We start from the raw sequence: 21,312 nt of genomic DNA on the forward strand, positions 1-21,312 counted from the left end.
TACAAGTATGTGGGGAAAACCTACATTTTTTTTCTCAACTGAATGATTGATTGATTAATTCCTAATGCTGATTTTTAGATACTGGAGCCTTCTGTGTAAGGGAACTGCTGTCCATCTCCATTTCCACATAGTTATAATACAAGAGACCACTGCACTGATCAATGAGTTCAGATCTAGCACCTTTAAATTACAGTGCTGTGACGAGAGGTGGCCTGTACTCCTGTGCCAGTGGCCCCAGTAGCACAGGACGCTATCTCAGAAGATTAATTTTTCACTCCCCTGCTAGATGCACAGTCCAACACTGTGAATCAGGATAGCTGGCCCTGTACAGACCAGGATTGTGATGGCCTGTGTAGTCTTTCCTCTGACATCGGGGAAGGTCCACAACTAGAAAGTGAGCGTCACAAATTCAAAAACTCAGCACGTGCAAGCTTCTAATGTCCAATTGTGTCTGTGAATTCCACCCGACAGTGTAAACGGGGCAGAATCAAGAGCTGAAATAAATAGAAGCAATTGTACAACATAAGCACAGCATCCATCTGCCTTTCATCCCTGTATTTATACGCTTTAAAACTGCTCGTCTGAGGCAACCTGGTAAATGGGCCTTCTGGGTACAGCCCGACCTTCAGTAGGTTCATAAATCGGGATAGATGGCTCTGGACAGCTCACCAGGTCAAGTGACTTGGTGTAATGCAACATTTCTAGACCAATCCCCAAATGTCTACACTAACTCTGTGTAGTGTCATTTTGTTTGCAATTTTCTGGAAGCAGTGAAAGTATCTGCTTCTAAGATGCAACAAATCACTTGCACTAATCTTGATTTTGTTGTGGGGTGGGGTGGGAAAAGGGAATAAGATTCCTGTTCCCAGGTATAAAATGGAGAAACCATAGTATGTGGACAGCAAGCCTATAATGCGGTGATTCAAAGGAACCATTCCACCTTAAATAGGAGTAAAGTAGGGTGTAGCCTTTTGTCAATACTTCCCAACCTCCTGAACACTTAACGAATAATTTTAGTTCCCACCACTGCCTTATCATTTTGTGTACGCTGTTTTAAATTTTAAAAAGTTTCAAAGCAGATTGTGACGTAATAAAACTCACTGGGCACTTGGTTCGAGTATAAAGCAAGGCTTTAATCAACTTGTTTCAGAACATGGAGGTCTAATTGTATTCCACTAGTTCCTTGTCTTACAAAATGTCCCTGGAAAGCTGGGGCCGACGCCCGAGTATTTATACTCCTTGGACGGCGCCACCAGCTGGCCGTCCAGCGTTATTTCATAAGTAGCTTCTTGTTGATGAGATTTATAACAGATTGTCTGATGGCCATTAAAGCCACACGAGGCCTCATAGGTGCTCAGTTATAACAGTTAAGCTTTTATCTTTTGTATATAAAAAAAAAAAAAAATCATGACTTGGAACTGAGCACAATAATTAGGGCTGTATGTTTTACATGGAATGTGTTCTGTGGGGTCCCTAAAGCTCTATATGGCTGATTGATGCTCCAAAGTACCGCACAGGCAGAATGTTCTCATCGGGTGGGGGAGGGTTACATTTAGAAGCTGACCTTCACCATGGCTGCCTCTGTTATCGGTGTAGAAATACAGGAGGGTAGTGCGTATAACTCCAAGATCCAGACTCTGAGCCCAGCACCATTAAAAAAAAAAGCACCTTTTCAATCGAGAATAAAGATGAATCTATCCCAACTCATAACTTCAGAGGAGTAGAACCGACCCCTACAAGTTTAAAATTCTCATCCTTGTGTTCAATCTCCATAGCTTTGCCCTTCCATATCTCTCTAACCTCCTACAACTCTCCAAGAACTCTGCTTAACTCTGCTTTCCTCCAATTCTGGCTTCTGTGCATGCCCCACTCCCTTCTCGGCCTTAAGTTCTGGAATTCCCTCCTTAAACCTTTCTACCTCTCCTCCTTTAAGACACTTCTTAAAACCTACCTCTTTCACCAAGTGTCCGAATATCTCCTAACGTGGCTCGGTGTCAAATTTTCTCCTGATAATGTCCCTGTGAAGGGTTTTGGGACGTTTCACTATGTTAAAGGCACTCTATAAATGCAAGTTGTTGTTGCAAGTGTGATGCTTCCATTTCCCACACCAGCCCATTCTTGTGACTTCTCTGAATGAGATTGTCAATTTAATATCGGGTAGTGGCAGCTTTTTGATGTGGACTTGCTCGTTAGGAACTAGTGGGACTGCCCAAACTCAGCCAGCAGAGAGCGGAGACTTTTATCCCATCAGTCTGGGCTGAATTTAAGCCTACATCCCAGAGAGAAAGCACCGTGTACTAGCCCACTACATCAACCGATTCCTGATTATGTATCTTTGTATATTGATGCAGAGATGCTGCTGCTGCCTTCAAAGAGTTAATGTTCTGAGAAATTTCTGGCAGGGATGTGTTCCAGCCTTTGCATCCTGCAACAGAAAAGATTCCAGTCCTTGCCCAAGGATACAGACCTTACTAATGGGAAAAGGTGAATGTACGTTGCTGAAACTGAGGATTTTTAATTTTTTTTTTAGAAAGGGAAAAGGATGTCAGTTTGGGGCCAGAGTTCAGTCTACATGAGGTCCATGGCAGTTTGCATATGCTGATAAATCTAACGACTACCTCACAAACCTGCAAATTGGACCTGGTAAGAATCCTTTGATTTACATTTTTATGTGTTTTGTAATGAAATTACAGATCTGGTGGCTGCCTGCAGCCTTTGAGAAACTGACCAACAGTCCAGTTAAACCAGATAACACTTTTTATCCTCTCTTCCTGCTGTATTTGTAAATATCTTTAACTAAAATTTTCAAATGCCGCCACGCCCTCATGTTAATGTGATCAGTTGCATGATTAATTGTCCCCTTTGACGATGTTCTGCGAAGGAAGAGATACTTAAAGGGAACTCGCCATCGTATTGCAGTGTAATCTGGATGCAACTCGTCAGAGTATTGCACCATGTTGGCATCATGCCATCTTGTACGGGTATCGTACCTGAACTATTGTAGTGGAAGCCCACGAAGGGGCAATTCCTCAACTTGCATTCTCTGTGCCAGTTGTTATGGACTGGTTATTTCAATATTTGAAGCTGATGATCATGCCCCTTTAATGTCTGGTTAGTTATATGCCAGGCTGAGTCATTAAGTGGATTACACCAAGTTACTTCATTCTGTGTGGAAACTTTATTGCACCTTGCAAGGTCAAGTGTTTTGTGTAAAATGCTTGGTTCCCTAGTGCAGTTCAGGCCATTCCCTGCACGCTGTACCGTTGCCAAGCAGGATAAAAGGGATTATTTTATCTTCCATTTGCGTAGGGGCACAGCAGAAGCGTTTCTACTGAGACGAGTACTGTATATTCCATCTTGTATACAATCAGTGCTTTGATTGGCAGCAGGAATTGATCAGAAAGAAATAAGTCTCTGCCTTCTTCATCAGCATTGTGTAGAAATTCTTCCCCAATGTTCTCATTTGCTGGCTCAAGCCTTTAGCACTCTGCTAGGTTTCAATGTAACTGTTTCGAGTGAGTTGAAGTGTTTAATTTCTGACGCAGAAGTGTGGTGCCTCCGGCCTCTGTTCATTGTAGTTGAGTGCAGCTCATTGAGTCCCAAGTCAAGTGTTGCTCGTACTTCGGAACAGGATCCCTGGACTCCGTTGTACTTGTTCCCTTGTTGGTGCTGTAAGTGTTCCTAACTTGGAACAGGAATGTCCACCACATCCCTTCCACACCAATATATACCATGTGAATTGGCACTGAACCATAAACACCAAGTAGGTCTCCATTTTGGTCCCCCCATTCTGTGCTGAGCTGCTGGACTTCATCCAGTATGGCGGCAACGATGCTATAATTAGTCGTCATGTCAGTGGCTAAGAAGGGGAGAAAAATCAGTCAGGTTTCCCACTCCTGATCGCGATCTCGTAACTCCTCCTGGAAGGTGCACATCAGGTGTGGACAGGATCAGGCTTTGGTGTGTTGCCTTTCGCAGTAGAATAGCCCGTCGATCAACTGCCCCCACTCTCGGCTCATGTGAAGATTGACCACTCGGGTAAGGTACCAATGGATTGCCAGCACCCATGGAACTGTACCACAGCACAAGGTGGCAACTCCAGGATAGGTGAAAAGGTAAAAAGTTAACGGACAGTAAGGGTGATGTGAATTATTGGTACACATACTGCTCCTTTGGAATTCAATTCATCTGCTGTTACTGCTCTCCAGCAGATCAGTATTGTGTTACCACATGTCTTGAATTTGCCACTATAAAGGGTGTGATCTTCAGTACCGAAACGTAGGGCACAGTGGCGCTTGTGCCAAGCCTGGGAGAGAGCCATTAGCCAGAGTCTTGAAGTGCTGGGTGTTTTGCACCTGGTGAAAGATATCATACTGTTTAAATTCAAAGTCTCGGGTTGAATGACACATCTTCCCACCCAAAGTAGTTCACTGAAGTGTTCTGGAAAGTGGAAAAGGCTTTGCAGTTGGTGACGGCAGGTTTCTGTTTGCCTTAAGTCAAAGGAACCGGTTACAATGATGTGTCCTATTGTTCATGGTGAAGTTCTAGTTTTTTTTTAAAATCCATTGTATAACTGCTACTCCCTTGGAGGTAGTAAGCCAAGGCATCAGAGTATAAATGATGTGTGAAATATAAAGATGAGTATCCAGAGGAATGTATGAGAGAGAGAGAGAGATCAGTTGGCCTGCTGCTTCCACAGTCGATCGCTGTGTGATGGACTGTGGCCAATCTTTTCATCTACTGAGAAAAGATTCTCCCAAGTTTCCGCCTGTCCCCTAGAAACACCAGACTACCTTACCTATCTAGTATTCTTTGCTACGTTATACGTCCTAGGCTAGTGGGCTTCCTTTACAGACATCTACATATGAGTAGCTCCGGAATCATTGTGTTCCCCGCAGCAGTCAATCGCCTCTGTCTGTGCTTATTCTGCCAGATAATCATCCAGCTCCGTTTTAAGCATCACATTAACTGCTTTCGCTGGGAATCCACATATCCACTATTCTGTTAGAAGTGCTGGGTTGTGGTTGCGGGGGGGGGGGGGGGGGTGCGTGTAATGTGTATCTATACCTTTAAGGGAGAGAACTACTTTTTACAGCTCCTGTATACTGTAGTACCGGCAGTGACCACACCTGTATATAAACCCTGAGTAGTGATCTGTACAGTTAGTTCTAGAGTAACCCTCATTCAGTAAACACCTGTTGAATCGTTCCCTGCAGTCTGTTGTCTGATTATTGAAGGACACAACATTAAGATACACGGACCTAACAGTGCGGGCGGTGGGGGGGAAAATTCTATACCATGCAGGTATGGTAATGTAGTAGTTATGGTACTGGACTAGCAACCCAGAGGTTGAGAGTTAAACTTCCACCGTGGTAAATTGTGAAATTGAATTAGTAATTTGTGGGCTGGCGCCTCACCATGCAGCTGTTGGATTGTCATAAAAACCAAACCGGTTTGCGAAGGGAACCTGCCCCTCCTACCCAGTCTGACCTACATGTCTCTCTAGTCCCAGACTATGTGGTTGACTCTTGATGCCTTCCCAGGTGGCCTGGCAAGCCACTTCGTTGTCGGGGGCAACTAGGGATGGGCAGATAAATATATTATTATCCCTCTCCAAGCTTGAATCTTGCTTGACTGTTGTCACTTAGAATGCACTGCCCTCCAGCTCTGCACTTGTATTCCAAGCTACATAAGCTGCCTGCTTGGCATTTTAAAAACCTGGATTATGTTAAGTGATTCCATCTTAAATGAAAACCAAGTTGGGACCCTGAGTGTCTTCTCGTAACTTCAACCCCCCAAGTCCTGGAATTATCCTGGTTGCTTACAAGTACTACAGACGTTAATCCTCCGATTGCTTAACGCCCCCTGCCACTCAGTTAGCTGTTTTGGTTCGACCCTGTACTAGGCCCCAATCTCCAGCTCTTTTTATGGTAATGTCCTTCAGTCAATATTATTGGGCCTGCTCTTGTCTTGATTCCAGGCAGTCCTGTTGCCAAAAAATGAGAGCTGTTCTTGTGGATACTCAATGCAGCCTTTTGCTAAAATGGTGCTGTAATGGGTTATTCATTGTGGATCAGCGAATGATGTCATAATGGTTCCCATTCTGAATCTTCTTGGCTGCAGTGTGGGAAAGCAAGAGGAAGGGCTGTGTTGCTGCAGTTAAGAATTCTCTTCACTTCTGTTCTACTTAACACGTCACTGAGCTTCACTCTCACAAGTGGGAGATGACTGGTCTCTATTGCACACTCACGATCCCATCCTGGGGCTCACTAATCCCAAACTGCTTGAGGTTTGCTTTTGTGGTTCAACTGAACTTGGATTGCAGCCCTGTAACTTGTTCATCAGTGACTCTAACCCTCTTTACCTCTGAGGTAGACAGAAGTGATATTCATTTTTCATTAAATGGCTCGCTTCCTTTCACTTTAAAGCTTGCAGATCACAATTATTAGACTTTTCCTGAGCACCAGTTCCCTGTATGTTCCTAATATACCTAGAAATACAAACACATCAAGAAAAAATGTGCCAATCCTTCCCATCTCTTCCTTTTCGGTCCGAGAGTCTCTTCTGAGAGAAGTGTGGCAAATTCATGATTTATGCAGTCCTCCTGTTCCCCCCCCCCCCCCCGCTCTTTGAGGGTAAACCATTCCTTGGGGTCGGCTGCATGCAATATGGGTGATGTGCTCCCAGGACTCGGTCTGTGGTGTTCCATTCAGGCCAATTTAGAAAACTAGCAACAGCTGACCAACGGCTTCAAAGAAAAGAGCTGGCAGCTCAAAAATAACCCAGAAATGAGCCTATGATGTAGCCACCCAGCGAGTGCGTTGGGGCACAGGCCTGTCATAAACATAATCCGCAGGTAAACGCAACAGGCCATCAGATGTATAGTGGAAGATTGTGACAAAGGCACTCGCCCCCAACCCCCACTCTCAAAAAATTCACTGGGGTACTTTTCATCCCCTCAGTTCATGCTGGTGGTCTTCTCCCTTTCGTTCCCGCTTCCCCATTATAGATGGAAACTGCTGATCCCGCAAAGCTATTGAGTTCCAGCCCACGGCGGGCGGCCTCTTGCATTGTTCCACGGAAGCTCGGCGTAAGCTCGAGGAACAGCACCTCATCTTCCAATTAGGCACTTTACAGCCTTCCGGACTCGATATCGAGTTCAACAATTTCAGATCATAACCTCGGCCCCTATTATATTTTTTATCCGCACCTTTGGTTTGTGCCCTTCCCCCTTTTTCTCTCTCCCACACGGCAGCTGTCTCTCATTCTGCCAGCGCATTTCACACTTCATCTAGAGCCATCTTTTGTCTCTTTACCTGTCCTATTACCATCTCGTCTCACCTTGAGTATCTCTTAATGTCTCTTCACCTCTCAGACCTTCCCTTTTGTTCTTTCATCCCCTCCCCCATTTCCCAGCCCTCAAACTGGCCTTTTAATCTGTTTCATTTCCTGCTTTATTCTCAGTTCTGACGAAGGGTTTCGACCTGAAACGTTAACTCTGTTTCTCTCTCCACAGATGTTGCCTGGCCATGCTGAGTTTTTCCAGCGTTTTCTGTTGTTATTTCGGATTTCCAGCATCCGCAGTATTTTGCTATCGATAGAATTCATCTCTGTGTGCCCCTTCCCCCGCAGAGCAGCAGCAGTATCGGGGAGGGGCGGAGCAAGGTGTGGCGCTGATCATCATCCACAAAAGAGGGCACTGACTCCAAAATGCCAACTTGCAGACCGTTGGCATTCCTCTGTCTATTTTAACTGGAGGCTTTAGCACAAAACCGGTCAACGCCTCTAAGTAGCAGAGGAATGTCATACAAGCACACTGAGTGTTTATTCTTTAATATCGCCAACAGTAACTCTTCTGCTGTAATGTTAACCCGGCAAAAACTAGATAGAAGTGCAGTTTCTGATTGCTGCATTAAAGGGACACAGTTCGCATGTGAGCAGACCCATTTTGTGCATGATTGGCCTGTGTTTGTACCTTGCACAGTGTAAAAGGTGTTTCAATATTCTGCAAATGCCACTGGGTTCCCAAAGTGTGGGTCTTGCCCAGCTTAAAAACTGGTCTGCCCTGCGACCAGCGTCCGGAGCCTTGTCAGTGTTACATTCAGCTTGCATAAAACCCCACGCCTAGAAAACCCATATAAATGCCTCGCTCTCCGTCCAATCCTGAAAAGGACGGAAGGGAGGGAGTGGGGTGGGGGCGGAATAGAGTAACGGGAAGTAGAGAGGGGTGACCGTCCTGGCACTGAACTGGTTGCATGAGCAGAGGCAGATAATGTGAGTCTACAGCAATGCATGTGTGTAATGTAGGAGCTGATGTATTTGTAACCTGCTCTGGGGTGAGGGAGGGGCACTGACCTTCAGTATGGCGGTATTTTATCTGTTCCTCTTCATCTGTTTATTGCAGAAGTATAATCCAGGTTTTACGAGCCTGTGCTGATTATCGCCACTGTTTGAGGGTGTTGGTCACAAAAAAAAGTACCTCCTTATGGTGCATTTAATTTAGAGTAAACTGTTCAAGGTTTAAAAAAAAATTCATTCACGGGATGTGGGCGTCACTTGCAAGATCAGCATATATTGCCTATCCCTAAGAAGGTGGCGGTGGGCTTTCTTCTTGAATTGCTGCAATTCGTGTGGTGATGGTACTGTAGGGTAGAGTGTTCCAGGATTTTGACCGAGAGACGATGAAGGAACGGCGATATATGGCCAAGTCGTGATGGTGTGTGACTTGGATGTGATGTGTTCCCATGCACCTGTTGCCCTTGTCCTTCTAGGTGATGTACATTTCTGAACCGAATTTCTTCCCCCTTCTCTCCTGAAGGCACTGACACTTGCTGCTGTACAGTTATACAGATGCCAACAGCCCTCTAGTATCCAATGACCATTCTTCATGTGTGAACTTGGGCAGTGTCAGCAGACTATTCAACCCAAAGGGGCATCACAGTTGAGGCTCACCCTTACCTGACATCCAAACATGTGCCCTTTCCAGCAGGAGTCATTGGATAGCGAGCAGGAGTCTTTGGATAGCGATCAGGAGCGGCAGCGCTGGTCTGTGGCTCAGTTCAGTCGGCAGTTCATTTAACAACTGAACCACCAAGGGGACCTTTAAATCAGAAATGTAACTTAAAAAGGTTTTTTTCATAGTCATGAGCTTTTGATCAATGCCCGTACTTCACAATTCTTTGTAAAAGTTCTGAGTTGAATTAAATAAACGAATCTGTGAGATTTAAAGGGCAGCTGGAAACCCCTTCTAGACGCATAACCACTAAATTAAATGCACCATAAGAGGTACTTTTTTTGTGGGTGGGTGTTTTACAGGGACGGTGTCTTCATGCAGAAGTGTCTTACAACCCTGGGGGGGACGGGGGCCAGCAGAGAAAAGCCTATTACAGAACGACTGCTTTATTGTGTGTCAAGCAGGGAAAAGTTGTTTTTTAAAATGACTTTAAATAGATTGAGTAATGTGGATTAAACTTGGCTTTGAGTGTTTCTTGGTCTTTGTAACTGGAGTAGCTAATACTCAAATCTGCCTGCAGATATTCACGTTTCCACAGGGATCTTCTAGCCTAGCTGGTTTCTATTGTTTGATGTTGCCTGTATTCGGAGGTTAATTGTGTCCGGAAGATTATTTGATGTCTTTTGAAATGCTAATGTCTGCAAGTTTGCAGACTGATGGAAGTAGAGAAAATGTATATCGCTGATGGCTGAACTATCAAAGGAGTGTCGCTCTAGGTGCAGTTCAAATATGCATTGTCTTAGGCCTCGACAGGGGTGATGTGCATCAAACTGCAGACTAGTATGCCCTGCAATTCCTTTGTGTAGTGGCTTTGATCTTGGGTGATGAATCTGGTCTTGGGAATCCTTCAAAAAAAAAAAAAAAAAAAAAAAATTTGAGTTGTGGGATTTTCCTGTAATCTTTAGTTTTCTGCTTCATAATGCCGGAGATGGCTAAAGTGACTGCCTGAAGTTAGTAACCACATAATGCTTCATCAGAGGCTCATGGTGAAAAGCGAAGATTTTGGATTTTTTGTTGTTTTGAAACCATTTTGTATTGTACAAGTCAAGTATGATACTACTAGTCTTTGCTGTATTCCGTTTGTGTCTAATTATCTTGAAAATGAATTGGACTTTTGGTTTTAGCTTTAATGCAATGGTCCAACTGTGATATTTACTGCCTATTTGGAGTGGACAAGAGACCTTGGTGGACAGCCCCCTGTGGTTTATGAAGCGTAATATTGTGATAGAGGGAGAACTTAGTTCTGTGAGATGCTATTGCATTCGTAAGGGTGTAAGTTTCAAGTCATCGGAGACTCTCGGAAGGAACAAAACTGCGCACAATAAGAGAAAAATATGAAATGATTGTGATGCGTCAGCTGTGGCTCAGTGGGCAGCACTCTCACCTGAGTCAGAAGGTTGTGGGTTCAAGTCCCACTCCAGAGACTTGAGCACAAAAATCTAGGCTGACACTCCAGGGCAGTGCTGAGGGAGTGCTGCACTGTCAGAGGTGCTGTCTTTCGGATGAGACAGTAAACCGAGGCCCCGTCTTGTGTCTCAAGTGGACGTCAAAGATCCCCGTGGTACTATTTGGAAGAAGAGCAGAGGAGTTAACCCTGGTGTCCTGGCCAATATTTATCCCTCAATCAACATCACTAAAACAGATTATCTGGTCATTATCACATTGCTGTTTATGGGAGCTTGCTGTGTGCAAATTGTCTGCTGCGTTTCCTACATTACAACAGTGACAGCACTTCAAAAAGTACTTCATTGGCTGTGAAGTGCTTTTGGGATGTCCGGTGGTTGTGAAAGGCGCTATAGAAATGCAAGTCTATCTTCCTTTTTTAGCTGAGAACTAATTTAAACCACAAGTACGACTGCAGCAGTAGGCCTCTGCGTTGAAGAGTGCACGCATCCTGTCTGTTATGTCATACACCCTGTAATGCCCCAGGTTTAAGATTGTTGCTAATCTATTAACCAGGGCCTCAGCTGCAGCTGCTGTCACCACCGCTTCTATCTGTAGAGTTAATTATTTTCTGTAATCTGCCATCATTCTAGGTAAGGAGTGCTGTATGCAAAGCAAATACAATCGTTTATTTCCTGTTGCGGATGCGGCCTAGCAAGCAGCCACCACCAGAAAGGTAAGTCATTTTTATTTTTCGCGGCTTGATGTGGAGCCAGGAGGAGCAGGGGAGCTCTTCCCAGCTCCGTCTCGCTCACGAGGGCTGCAATCAGCCCTCCTCCTGTTGGTCTTTCATCCACCTCCCCCACGGGGCGTGCCTGAGGGCTTCTGCCGGCGAGGCAAGCAGCCCGAAATTGATCTTGTTGAAATGGGCGAGTTACCTCTTGAGGAGTGACTGGCGCCGGCAGCTCGCATGAATGATTGAAACAAGGCCCGATTTCAGGCGAGCCTCGGGCCTTGCGGTTGGGGCATGCCTCTGCTGCACCTGAAAACTGGCCATAGCCGATTTCTACCCCTTGGTGTATATTTCATCTGAGGCAGGACTCCGTCTGTCCTGAAGATACTGTTTAATTAGTGACCAGTCCCTGTTGAATCAGTTGGTAGAGGTGCTGCCCAGTGTGGCACTGAGCCACCCGAATATCTCAGCCGGAGCAGCAGTAAAGGTACTCCAATTGTCCTTGGTGTGTCTGTGCTGTGAAAGGGGAAAAGCAATCTGCCAGTAAAAGCTGTTCAATAGTACATGTCCAGACACTGAATGAGGATGGGATAGACTTGGCTGTGACACCCACGTAATGGAATATAGAGTGTCGATACTCACTGTTGCTGTTTACGTATGAGCAAAGAGCACATGGATACACTCCCGCTGCAGACTCGCTGGGCCGAATGGCCTCCTTCTGTGCTGCACTATTCTGTGATTCACTGGCGGACAGCTGACTCTTGGGGAACTGTATTCCACCAAGTGTCCATACCGTCGAGGGAGGAGGGGAGAAGATTGCGGGTTGGGAAGGTTAGTGACGACTCATTTTAGCTTGAAGCACATTAGCATTTTAAATATTATTATTATTCCAGGTCCCTGCATCAGAGCTTTGAAAACAAAATAATGGAGTGGCCTTCTGCTGTGCAAGCTTCACTGTGAATAAAACGAATCCGCTTTAAAGGAAATCTCCGTACTACTACTGCTTTCAGTAACATTTAACCAGCAACCATGAGGCTGTTTTTTTGGAAACGCTTTGGTCCATTGAAACTTGCCATGGTCGGTATAATATTTGTGATCTTTTTATTCATACTGCAAAGAGATGTTGTCAAACGAAGCCCAAAGGATGAATCTTGGTTTAAAGACTTGGCAGGCGGGAAAGACCGAATGCTGGGAATGATGTTTGGAGCAGTCAACAATATTCGAGACTCGATGCCTAAGTTTCAGATCATTGCTCCAGATCGAGGCCAAGAGCGAGTTGACGACAGCAAGTCGTGTTTACCGGGGTCTTACACCGCGGCGGAGCTGAAGACCTTCCTTCCTCGCCCCCTTGAGGATCCCAGCGCGCCTGGTGCTGATGCGAAGGCATTCCATACAGACAATCTCTCGCCAGAACAACAGCAGGAGAAACAGCACGGCTTTGACAAACATTGTTTCAACGCCTTCGCCAGTGACCGCATCTCCTTACACAGAACCCTTGGGCCAGACACGCGGCCTCCAGAGTAGGAGATTTAATATTTCCATTTGATTGAGTTTCGGGGGGGGCGGTTTATGTTGGTAACTTTGTGCTTATCAACGTGAAGAATATCTGTGCTGGGAAATGGAAAATGTTCCTATTTCAGGCACACCGTGTCAACTTTAAACATTCTGGTATTGTACAGCGAGATACAAAAAGCTCCCTCTAGACTGCCTCAGCTCTCCAAGTAGCCCCTAATGCAACAATACATTTCCCACATGAACTATCCGCAGCGTCTGAGTGAGATTTCCACTTCAGTGTCAAATGGGGATGGTTTACCGCTGTCGATCAAGAATGGGTTTAAGACGGCCCAAGCTCTTGTGTAGGACCCTTGCAGACAGCAGATAGAGTAGACTTTCGCCCATCAGGCTGGGCTGTCCCTATACATGACCAGTAGGAGCTTCTGTAGGAAGAGCCCAGGTGATTCTCCTTTTCCTGCAGGGAAGTGGCTGGGCAGCACACCTCCTAGGAGGTGGCCTGTTTCCGACCATAGCTGTGAAGCTAGAATGCCTCCCAGTGCTCTGTTTTTAAATCTCCCACCTCTTTTGGTGTTTGTTTGTTTTTAAATTCTTGCAGATTGTGTCACACCGCCACCATTTCAAAGCAAGAGACGAGCGGTTTCTTTCAATCCATGTAGTACTGGGGCAGGCAAAAAAAAAACACTCCGCTTATCAAAATGGGTTTGTGATCATTTCATTCAATGCTTTGCATTGTATTGCACTCGGTCACAATGGGAGTTCCCACTTAAATTGTTCACTGTTCATTTCCCATTGGTCCTTAAAGTCCACGAGTCCTTTTCGGGGGGGGGGCTTAAAAAAAAAAAAAAAAAAATTAAATAAATAAACTCCAGATTTACTGTTCTACCATTTGGGTTTCCTTATCTTCAGAGCCCCTCTGGTGACATTGCTGACGAGAAGGATCTGTGTCCCAATGGCGGTCTCGCATTCAGTCTGGTCTAAAAGCCAATCTGCCCAACCCCAGGAAAACACTGCTGCTGGCTACGACTGCATATCCAGCTTTGGTCCATTGGTAGTGCACTCGTCTCGGGATCAGAAGATTGTGGGTTTAAGCCCCACTCCAGGACTGGAGCACTTGATCTACGCTGATGACTCAAGTGTAGTACTGGAGTGAGGTACCATCCCTTGGCTGAGGCATTAAACCAAGGCCCCATCTGTCTCTTGATGTGTGTTCAAGACCCAATGGCACTATTTGAAAGCAGAGTTCTGCTTCTAAATGGACTGTGCCTGACTGTGATGTTGACCCTCGAACCTAGATTTTCCAATTGGTGTCGTTTTAATGCTGGCGTTGGCCTGTTTTAAATTAAAGGGTTAACACTGGAGCTAACATACTGGAAAATCGAGATTTTGGTGCACGTGATGGGAAAGTGCTCCATTTCCCAGCATTAATATCTCTCACCCTGGAGTGTAAAATTCACAAAGGAAAACAAGAATCACTTGTGAAATATTGACGGGATCTCTCAACTCTTTGGATTGTCTTGTGCAGGTGCATTGAACAAAGGTTCAAGCGTTGCCCTCCTCTACCGTCGACCAGTGTGATTATAGTGTTCCACAACGAGGCCTGGTCCACCTTGCTGAGGACCGTGTACAGTGTGATGCATGCCTCTCCGGCCATACTCCTAAAGGAAATCCTATTAGTGGATGATGCCAGCACAGATGGTGAGTATTTAGCAATTCAAGAACACTGCATTTAAAGTGACTTGTGTTCGAGATCAGATTTTTTTTTTTTAAACTGGAATGTTAATCTTACTGGGTTCAGTTGCTCATATCTGGTCTATCATAGTCCTGTGGCTAAAATGAATGCCAGACACTTAAAGCCTCCCCTTATCGGATCATGGCACCAGCAGCTTCCCCAATGGGTCAGTGGGTAAATGCAGCATATGGGGTGGGACTGAGCCATACAAGCCAGGAAGGTCTCATCAATGATCCTTGGTCTGTGTTGTTGGCTGATCTTATAATATGAGATCTTATAGAATCATAGAATAGTACAGCACAGAAGGAGGCCATTCGGCCCATCGAGTCTGCGCTGGCTCTTTCGAAGTGCAATCCAGTTAGTCCTACTCTTTCCCCATATCCCTGCAATTTTTTCTCTTTCATGTATTTCTCCAATTCTCTTTTGAAGGCTACTATTGAATCTGTTTCCACCGCCCTATCAGGCAGCGCATTCTACATCCTAACCACTCGCTGCGTAAAAAGGTTTTTCCTCATGTCGCCTCTGGTTCTTTTGCCAATCACCTTAAATCTGTGTCCTCTGGTTATCGACCCTTCAGCCATTGGAAACAGTTTCTCTTTATTTACTCTATCTAAGCCCTTCGTGATTTTGAACACCTCTATCAAATCTCCTCTTAGCCTTCTTTGCTCCAAGGAGAACAATCCCAGCTTCTCCAGTCTCTCCACATAACTGTATTCCCTCATCCCTGGAACCATTCTAGTAAATCTCTTCTGTACCTGCTCCAAAACCTTCACGTCTTTCCTAAAGTGTGGTGCCCAGACTAGGACACAATACTCCAGCTGATGTTTTACATAGGTTTAGCATAACTTCCTGGCTTTTGTACTCCACACCTCTATTTACAAAGCCCAGGATCCCACATTGCTTTATTAACTGCTTTGTGAACCGGTCCTGCCACTTTCAAAGATTTGTGCACAAACACCCCCAGGTCTCTCTGTTCTTGCACCCCATTTAAAATCGGGTCTCCTCTCAACTTTCCCAGTTATGGTGCGGGGGGGGGGAAATCCCTAATTTCTCAAGTCTCTCTTCATACCTGTAACCCCTCATCTCTGGTAACATCCCAGTGAATCTACACTCTACCTTTTCCATTGCTTTTATATCCTTTCCTATAATGGAGTGTGCAAAACTACGCCCAATACTCCAATTGCAGCCTGACTAAGGTCTTGTACAAGTTCAACATCCTCTCCCTTTTTCTTTTCTATCTGGGACAGGCTGGCTGGACCAGTGGGTCTCTTCCTGTCAGTCATTGTTCATATGTTTGTATGTTCTTTCCTTCTATGCAGAAAACCAAGGAGGCTGTATCTACTTCTGCTGACTCCTCATTAATGATCTGTGCATCTGCTCCTCTATTCCATTTAAAATCTCAACATTTAAGGTCTACTTCCTTCCCTTATTCTTGCTTCCCAAATATCTTTGGACTTTCACTCTTCATCGTACGAGGGAATACTTCAGACTAATCAAAAAGGCTATTTGGGCCAAAAGGCCTTTTTAAATTCTGCTCTTACTTTCCTGAGTTCCCGTCGATGCTGACAGTAGCTGCAAAAAGTGGAACAGCGTTCTGTTCCCCACATCATTGACATCACTGTCCTTGACGGGCACAGAATTTTCCATGTCGTTGGCACTGCAGTGGGGTCATGTTTCCTGCCAGAGTCCCAGATACCAGAGGAATTCCCAATGAGCACAGGAAAACTCTGCTTCAGACTCGCTCTGCATAATGTTCCTGCCCCTTCGAGCACAAACTGTGACCACCTTCCCTTCCCCGATACACGCACTTCCACTCTGGCACCATAGTTGCAATGTTTCCATGTGGTTTTGAGATGGATTCTGTTTTAAGAGTGTATATAAAATGTTTAAAGGTATGCACGAACATTTTGGTAAAAGACTGATCTGGTGCTGGGAGTCGTGTGTCACCGAAGCTCGGAACAGCCGAGAGACTTATGGGCTTTGCATTCTATTAGTAGCAGATGGAGAATAGCAGTTATACAGAAGCAAGAGGGAAGAACTGAACCTCCCTTCCCCACCCCCCCACCCCCTCCCACCTCTCGGCAAACAAAGTACTTGGACCTCAGTTGTGCCTCTCACATCCTTAGCCGTTATGCAAATATTGTGGGCAGCCAGAAAAGCTCGGGTAATTTCACGGTGTAAGCAATAAAGGCCAGATCCCCCTCCTCCCCAACCCCCCCCCCCCTTCAGAGTTCAGATGAAGCTGGAGTTCTGGCTCCCTCTTCAAGCTGCACTTTGATCTCTGGAGTGAATAGGGGAAGTGACTGCTGTTGGTTCGTTAACGTTCCACTGATCTCCTGCTCCTCCCCCGGCCCAGCTGCTTTCCTGTTCACTTGTCGAAATAACGTCACCTCTTGCCAGTTAAGTCTGTCTGGGTTCCAATTATAGTAACACAAACTACTGTGGTCGGTTGACACCTGTTGCTGTGCCCAGATGATCTTGCTCAGTCCGTGGTGTAAATGTGCCCCACTCCCGGTCGGGTGATGAAGGAGGGTGGAGAGATTTCAAAGTTCTTGGGAGTCATATTGCAAGCCTACCATTTATGTGCCATGAGCTGCAATCGGTGAATGCCAAAGGATATTTGTGCTGGGGAATGGAACATTTTCTGTTTCAGGCAACCAGAATCTGCATCAAACACTCGCAGGGCATGTACGGCACGGGGTTAGATACAGAGTAAAGCTCCCTCTACACTGTCCCATCAAACACTCGCAGGGCATGTACGGCACGGGGTTAGATACAGAGTAAAGCTCCCTCTACACTGTCCCATCAAACACTCCCAGAGCAGGTACAGCACGGGTTAGATACAGAGTAAAGCTCCCTCTACACTGTCCCCATCAAACACTCCCAGGGCAGGTACAGCACAGGTTAGATACAGAGTAAAGCTCCCTCTACACTGTCCCCATCAAACACTCCCAGGGCAGGTACAGCACAGGTTAGATACAGAGTAAAGCTCCCTCTACACTGTCCCCATCAAACACTCCCAGGGCATGTACAGCACGGGTTAGATACAGAGTAAAGCTCCCTCTACACTGTCCCATCAAACACTCCCAGGGTACGTACAGGTAACAAAAGAAGGCCATTCAGCTCATTATGCCTTTTTCTTTTAAAAGCTATTCTGGAATCTGCTTACGCCATGTTTCTGATAGAGCATCCCATGTGCCAAGAACCCTCTGCATTTATAAAAAAAAAAAAAAAATTCTCCTAACCTCCCCCTTTGTTATTTTTAATTTATGCCCTCTAGCCACCAATCAGTGGGAATAGTTTTTATCAATTTACCTTTTCATAAACCATCGTAATTTTGAACACCTTTCGGCCCCTTGAGCCTGTTCCGCCATTCAGTTATATCCCGGCTGATCTGTACCTCCACTCCATTTACGTACCTGCCTTTGCACCATATTCCTTGATACTCTTACCTAACGAAAATCTATCAGTCTTGGTCTTGAAAATTTCAATTGACCCAGCCTTTTGGGGGAGCGAGTTCCAGACTTTCACTACCCTTTGTGTGGGGAAAAAATGTACTTCCTGATTTCACTCCTAAATGGTCCAGCTTTAAGTTTAAGATTATGCACCTTTGTTCTGGATTACCCTACCAGAGGGTATCTACCCTTTCGAATTCCTTTTATCATGTTAAACACCTCAATTAGATTATCCCTCAACCCTCTTAAACTCAAGGGAATACAAGCCAAGTTCATGCATAAACTGTCCTCCTAATTGAACCCTTTTATCATCCGAGTGATCCCCTGCCAATTTTGACCATATCACTTTCCTTCTCTCCTCCCCCTGCCCCCACACCCTCCAGCTCTATGTGGTATACCTCCTCCACAGCCCAGCCAAAATCTAGAACGGTGGGGGGGGGGCGGGGCCGGGGGTGTAACAGGGGTGCACCCTTATCAAACGACTGGAGTGATGCAGCACCAGTGTATAAAGAAACTTTCCATTCGTTTTAAAATCTTGTGACCGTTAATCTGAATTTTTAAACCGCTGAACAAGTTCAGTTTTATTGATTATCGAGCTGATTTCTATTGATAGAACAAACTGATCCAGAGGGAGTTGAAAATATTTCTCTTTTATATGCTTTGTTATAAATCTCATGAAGAAACGACTCATGAATTAACACTGGACGGCCAGCTAGTGGCGCCGTCCAAGGAGTATAAATACTCGGGCGTGGCCCAGCTATCCAGGGACATTTTGTAAGACAGGGAATGCACTAAAAGAAAAAGCCCGAAGAGCCCTATATGCAATAAAAAGAAAATTCTACAACATCCAAATCCCAATCAAAATCTGGCTCAAAATATTTGACAGCATAATCCTGCCCATTGCGCTGTACGGTAGTGAAGTATGGGGCCCGCTCAATCACCATAGCTACACTAAATGGGAAAAACACACAATAGAAGCCCTACATGCAGAATTTTGCCGAAGCATTCTTCGCACCCAAAGGAAAACACCAACAAATGCATGCAGAGCCGAACTAGGCAGATACCCACTGATAATAAACATCCAAAAACGAGCACTAAACTTCCTAAATCACCTCAAATCTAGCTCCCCAGACACCCTTCATTTTAAAGCCTTCCAGACCCAAGAGCTAAACCCAGAAAAGAGTCCCCTGAGTCAGCTGCTACTGAAACACAAAGTACTCCTACTCAGCCGGACCCTGACCAGTCCCAGACCAACACTGCCGTCCAAACACCAATCCGAGTGAACCAAATCATTAAACAATGCAAAGAAACCTACCTGGAACACTGGAACAAAATAACCAAAAGCCAAAGCAGATTAGAATGTTACCGGGCCCTAAAAAGAGAATATAAACTGGCAGACTATCTCTCGACCATCAGAGACACAAAACAGAGACAGACCCTCACCAGGTACAGACTAAGCGACCACCAACTGGCAGTTGAAAAAGGAAGATACAAGAAATCCTGGCAGCCTAGAGAGAATAGAATATGTGATCAATGTCTGGCCGGCGAGGTTGAGACAGAGATGCATTTCCTCCTAAAATGTGAAAAATTCAACACAACAAGAAACATATTATTTGACAAGCTCAGCCAAACAACCCCTGATTTCAAAGAATTGGATGACCTGTCAAAATTAAGATTAGTCCTGGGAGAAGGAGACAGACCATACCTTGGTGCCAAATATGTAACAACATGTCACAACCTGAGGACTGTTTAAAATTAATACTGAATGTATCCAACGATGTTCAACGACTGTTTAAATTAATATTGTTTAAAGTAATATTGTATGTACCCAACGAAGGTCAAAATTGTTTGACACCTACAGAATGTTGGAAAACTGTACTTTTTGTTATGTAAGCTTTGGCAATATGGTTCCCTGTAAACTTTCATGCCAATAAAGCATTTGAATTGAATTGAATTGAACTAGTGAAAGATAACTAGACCTCCATGTTTTGAAACAAGTTGATTAAAGCCTTGCTTTATACTCGAACCAAGTGCGTAGTGAGTTTTATTACGTCATGCTTCATTAATCCAATTGCACAGATAGAGTTTAGTTAAACTACCTTTTTTATATTTCCTGTTGAGATCTCTAAGGCAGCTTGGTTGTTGGGCAAGAGGAGGCCTACACTGAGTGCTTAGATGAGGTGCAGTCACTACCCCTTCCTGTATGAAGAAAGATTTCAACAAGACCACAGTCCTCTTAACGATCGGCAATGGACATTGAATGTGTTGTCACAATATGGTGCACTGGAAGAATGATAGCGCCACTTGCAAGATTAGCTGTTTTCAATGCCTATTAAGTTTTTATAAGTGGCTAATTTATAAATTACTTGCACATTTTGACCAGATTGCATTTAATCGTCACTATTTTCATAGCAAAAATATACGTAACGGAGTAGTCTTAATTAAAATGTCTAACAAACTTCAACCCCCCTCCGCTGAAAGTGCTGACTATTATTGGGCTACAGTTTAACAGGCCCTGGGTTCCCTCTGGTATCTTGTCCAAGTGGCTATTCTTCATATGTGTGGCTAGATGATGTGTGTTGATGGGCTATTCCATCGTGGACAGCATCACAGCCGAGGCTGTTCTCTCCCAACGTCAGGAGAAGTGCACTTTCCAATAAGGGTCGTTGTATAGTGAGCAGGAGCAGGAATTTATTTTCTCTTCCCCTTCCCCACCTAGCTCAAGGATGCTGAGGCCAATTGCTGCACCCCAACTATTGCGCTGGGCTAAGATCAGCTAATAGCACAGAGCAAGGCTTGGATCTGGGAACTTCTGGTCTGTATGGTTCAGTACTGCAGTGGGCAAAGCATCTTTTGGTTGCAAACATAGAGGACTTATTTTAAATCATTTCAATGTTTTGCATTGCTTGGTTATGACGTCGTAGTAACAATTGACACCCTCTTTCTCTCTCATCTCCATATGTGCCTGATCACCATTGTACCTCGAAGTATCCGCAATCAAACGGTGGCTGTGTAAACATGTAATGATCTGCTAGCCACTCTTTATTTTAATTGGGATGCTTACACCCGCCCCAAAACTAGGCAATGTCGTAAGCTACAGCTTTGTAAGGTGAATAAAATTGTCTTGTCTTAAATCATTCAAACGTAATTAATTCTGATTTTTTTCCCCCCAGATTATTTAAAAGAACAATTGGATGAATATGTAAAGCAGTTCCGGATAGTGAAGGTTGTCCGACAGCTGGAGAGGACAGGGTTAATAACTGCAAGGCTCCTGGGTGCTCGTATGGCCACTGGCGAAGTGCTGACCTTTCTTGATGCTCACTGTAAGTATAGTCACACGTTCCTCCCAAATGTCAAATGGGCAATCGCGCAACTACACACAACCAGGGTATTCTGCCCAGAGAAACTACAAAATGAATGGAAACCCTTTGGAAATTGCTTTACGGCTGAAAGTTATGCCATTCTTTATAAAAAATAAAAAATT

The 21,312-nt window shown here is 44.9% G+C and overlaps 1 protein-coding gene across 2 annotated transcripts in view; it reads left to right on the forward strand.

Annotated features, from left to right (window-relative positions):
- Positions 1-21,312, forward strand: part of LOC147097077 (polypeptide N-acetylgalactosaminyltransferase 6-like) — a 66,230-nt gene that overhangs the window by 16,349 nt on the left and 28,569 nt on the right. The window contains exons 3-7 of one of the 2 annotated variants that reach the window (XM_085972877.1): positions 2,531-2,643; positions 11,050-11,132; positions 12,023-12,649; positions 14,167-14,339; positions 21,002-21,151. In XM_085972877.1, coding sequence (XP_085829003.1) covers positions 12,159-12,649; positions 14,167-14,339; positions 21,002-21,151 — 814 coding nt within the window. In that variant the 5' untranslated portion in view covers positions 2,531-2,643; positions 11,050-11,132; positions 12,023-12,158. The remainder of the gene's footprint in view (positions 1-2,530; positions 2,644-11,049; positions 11,133-12,022; positions 12,650-14,166; positions 14,340-21,001; positions 21,152-21,312) is intronic. The other variant, XM_085972878.1, reaches the window with a different exon arrangement.

This window comes from Somniosus microcephalus, chromosome 33 (genome assembly GCF_052327205.1).
Source record: "Somniosus microcephalus isolate GS21.2 chromosome 33, FLI_Smic_1.0, whole genome shotgun sequence".
NCBI lineage: Eukaryota > Metazoa > Chordata > Chondrichthyes > Squaliformes > Somniosidae > Somniosus > Somniosus microcephalus.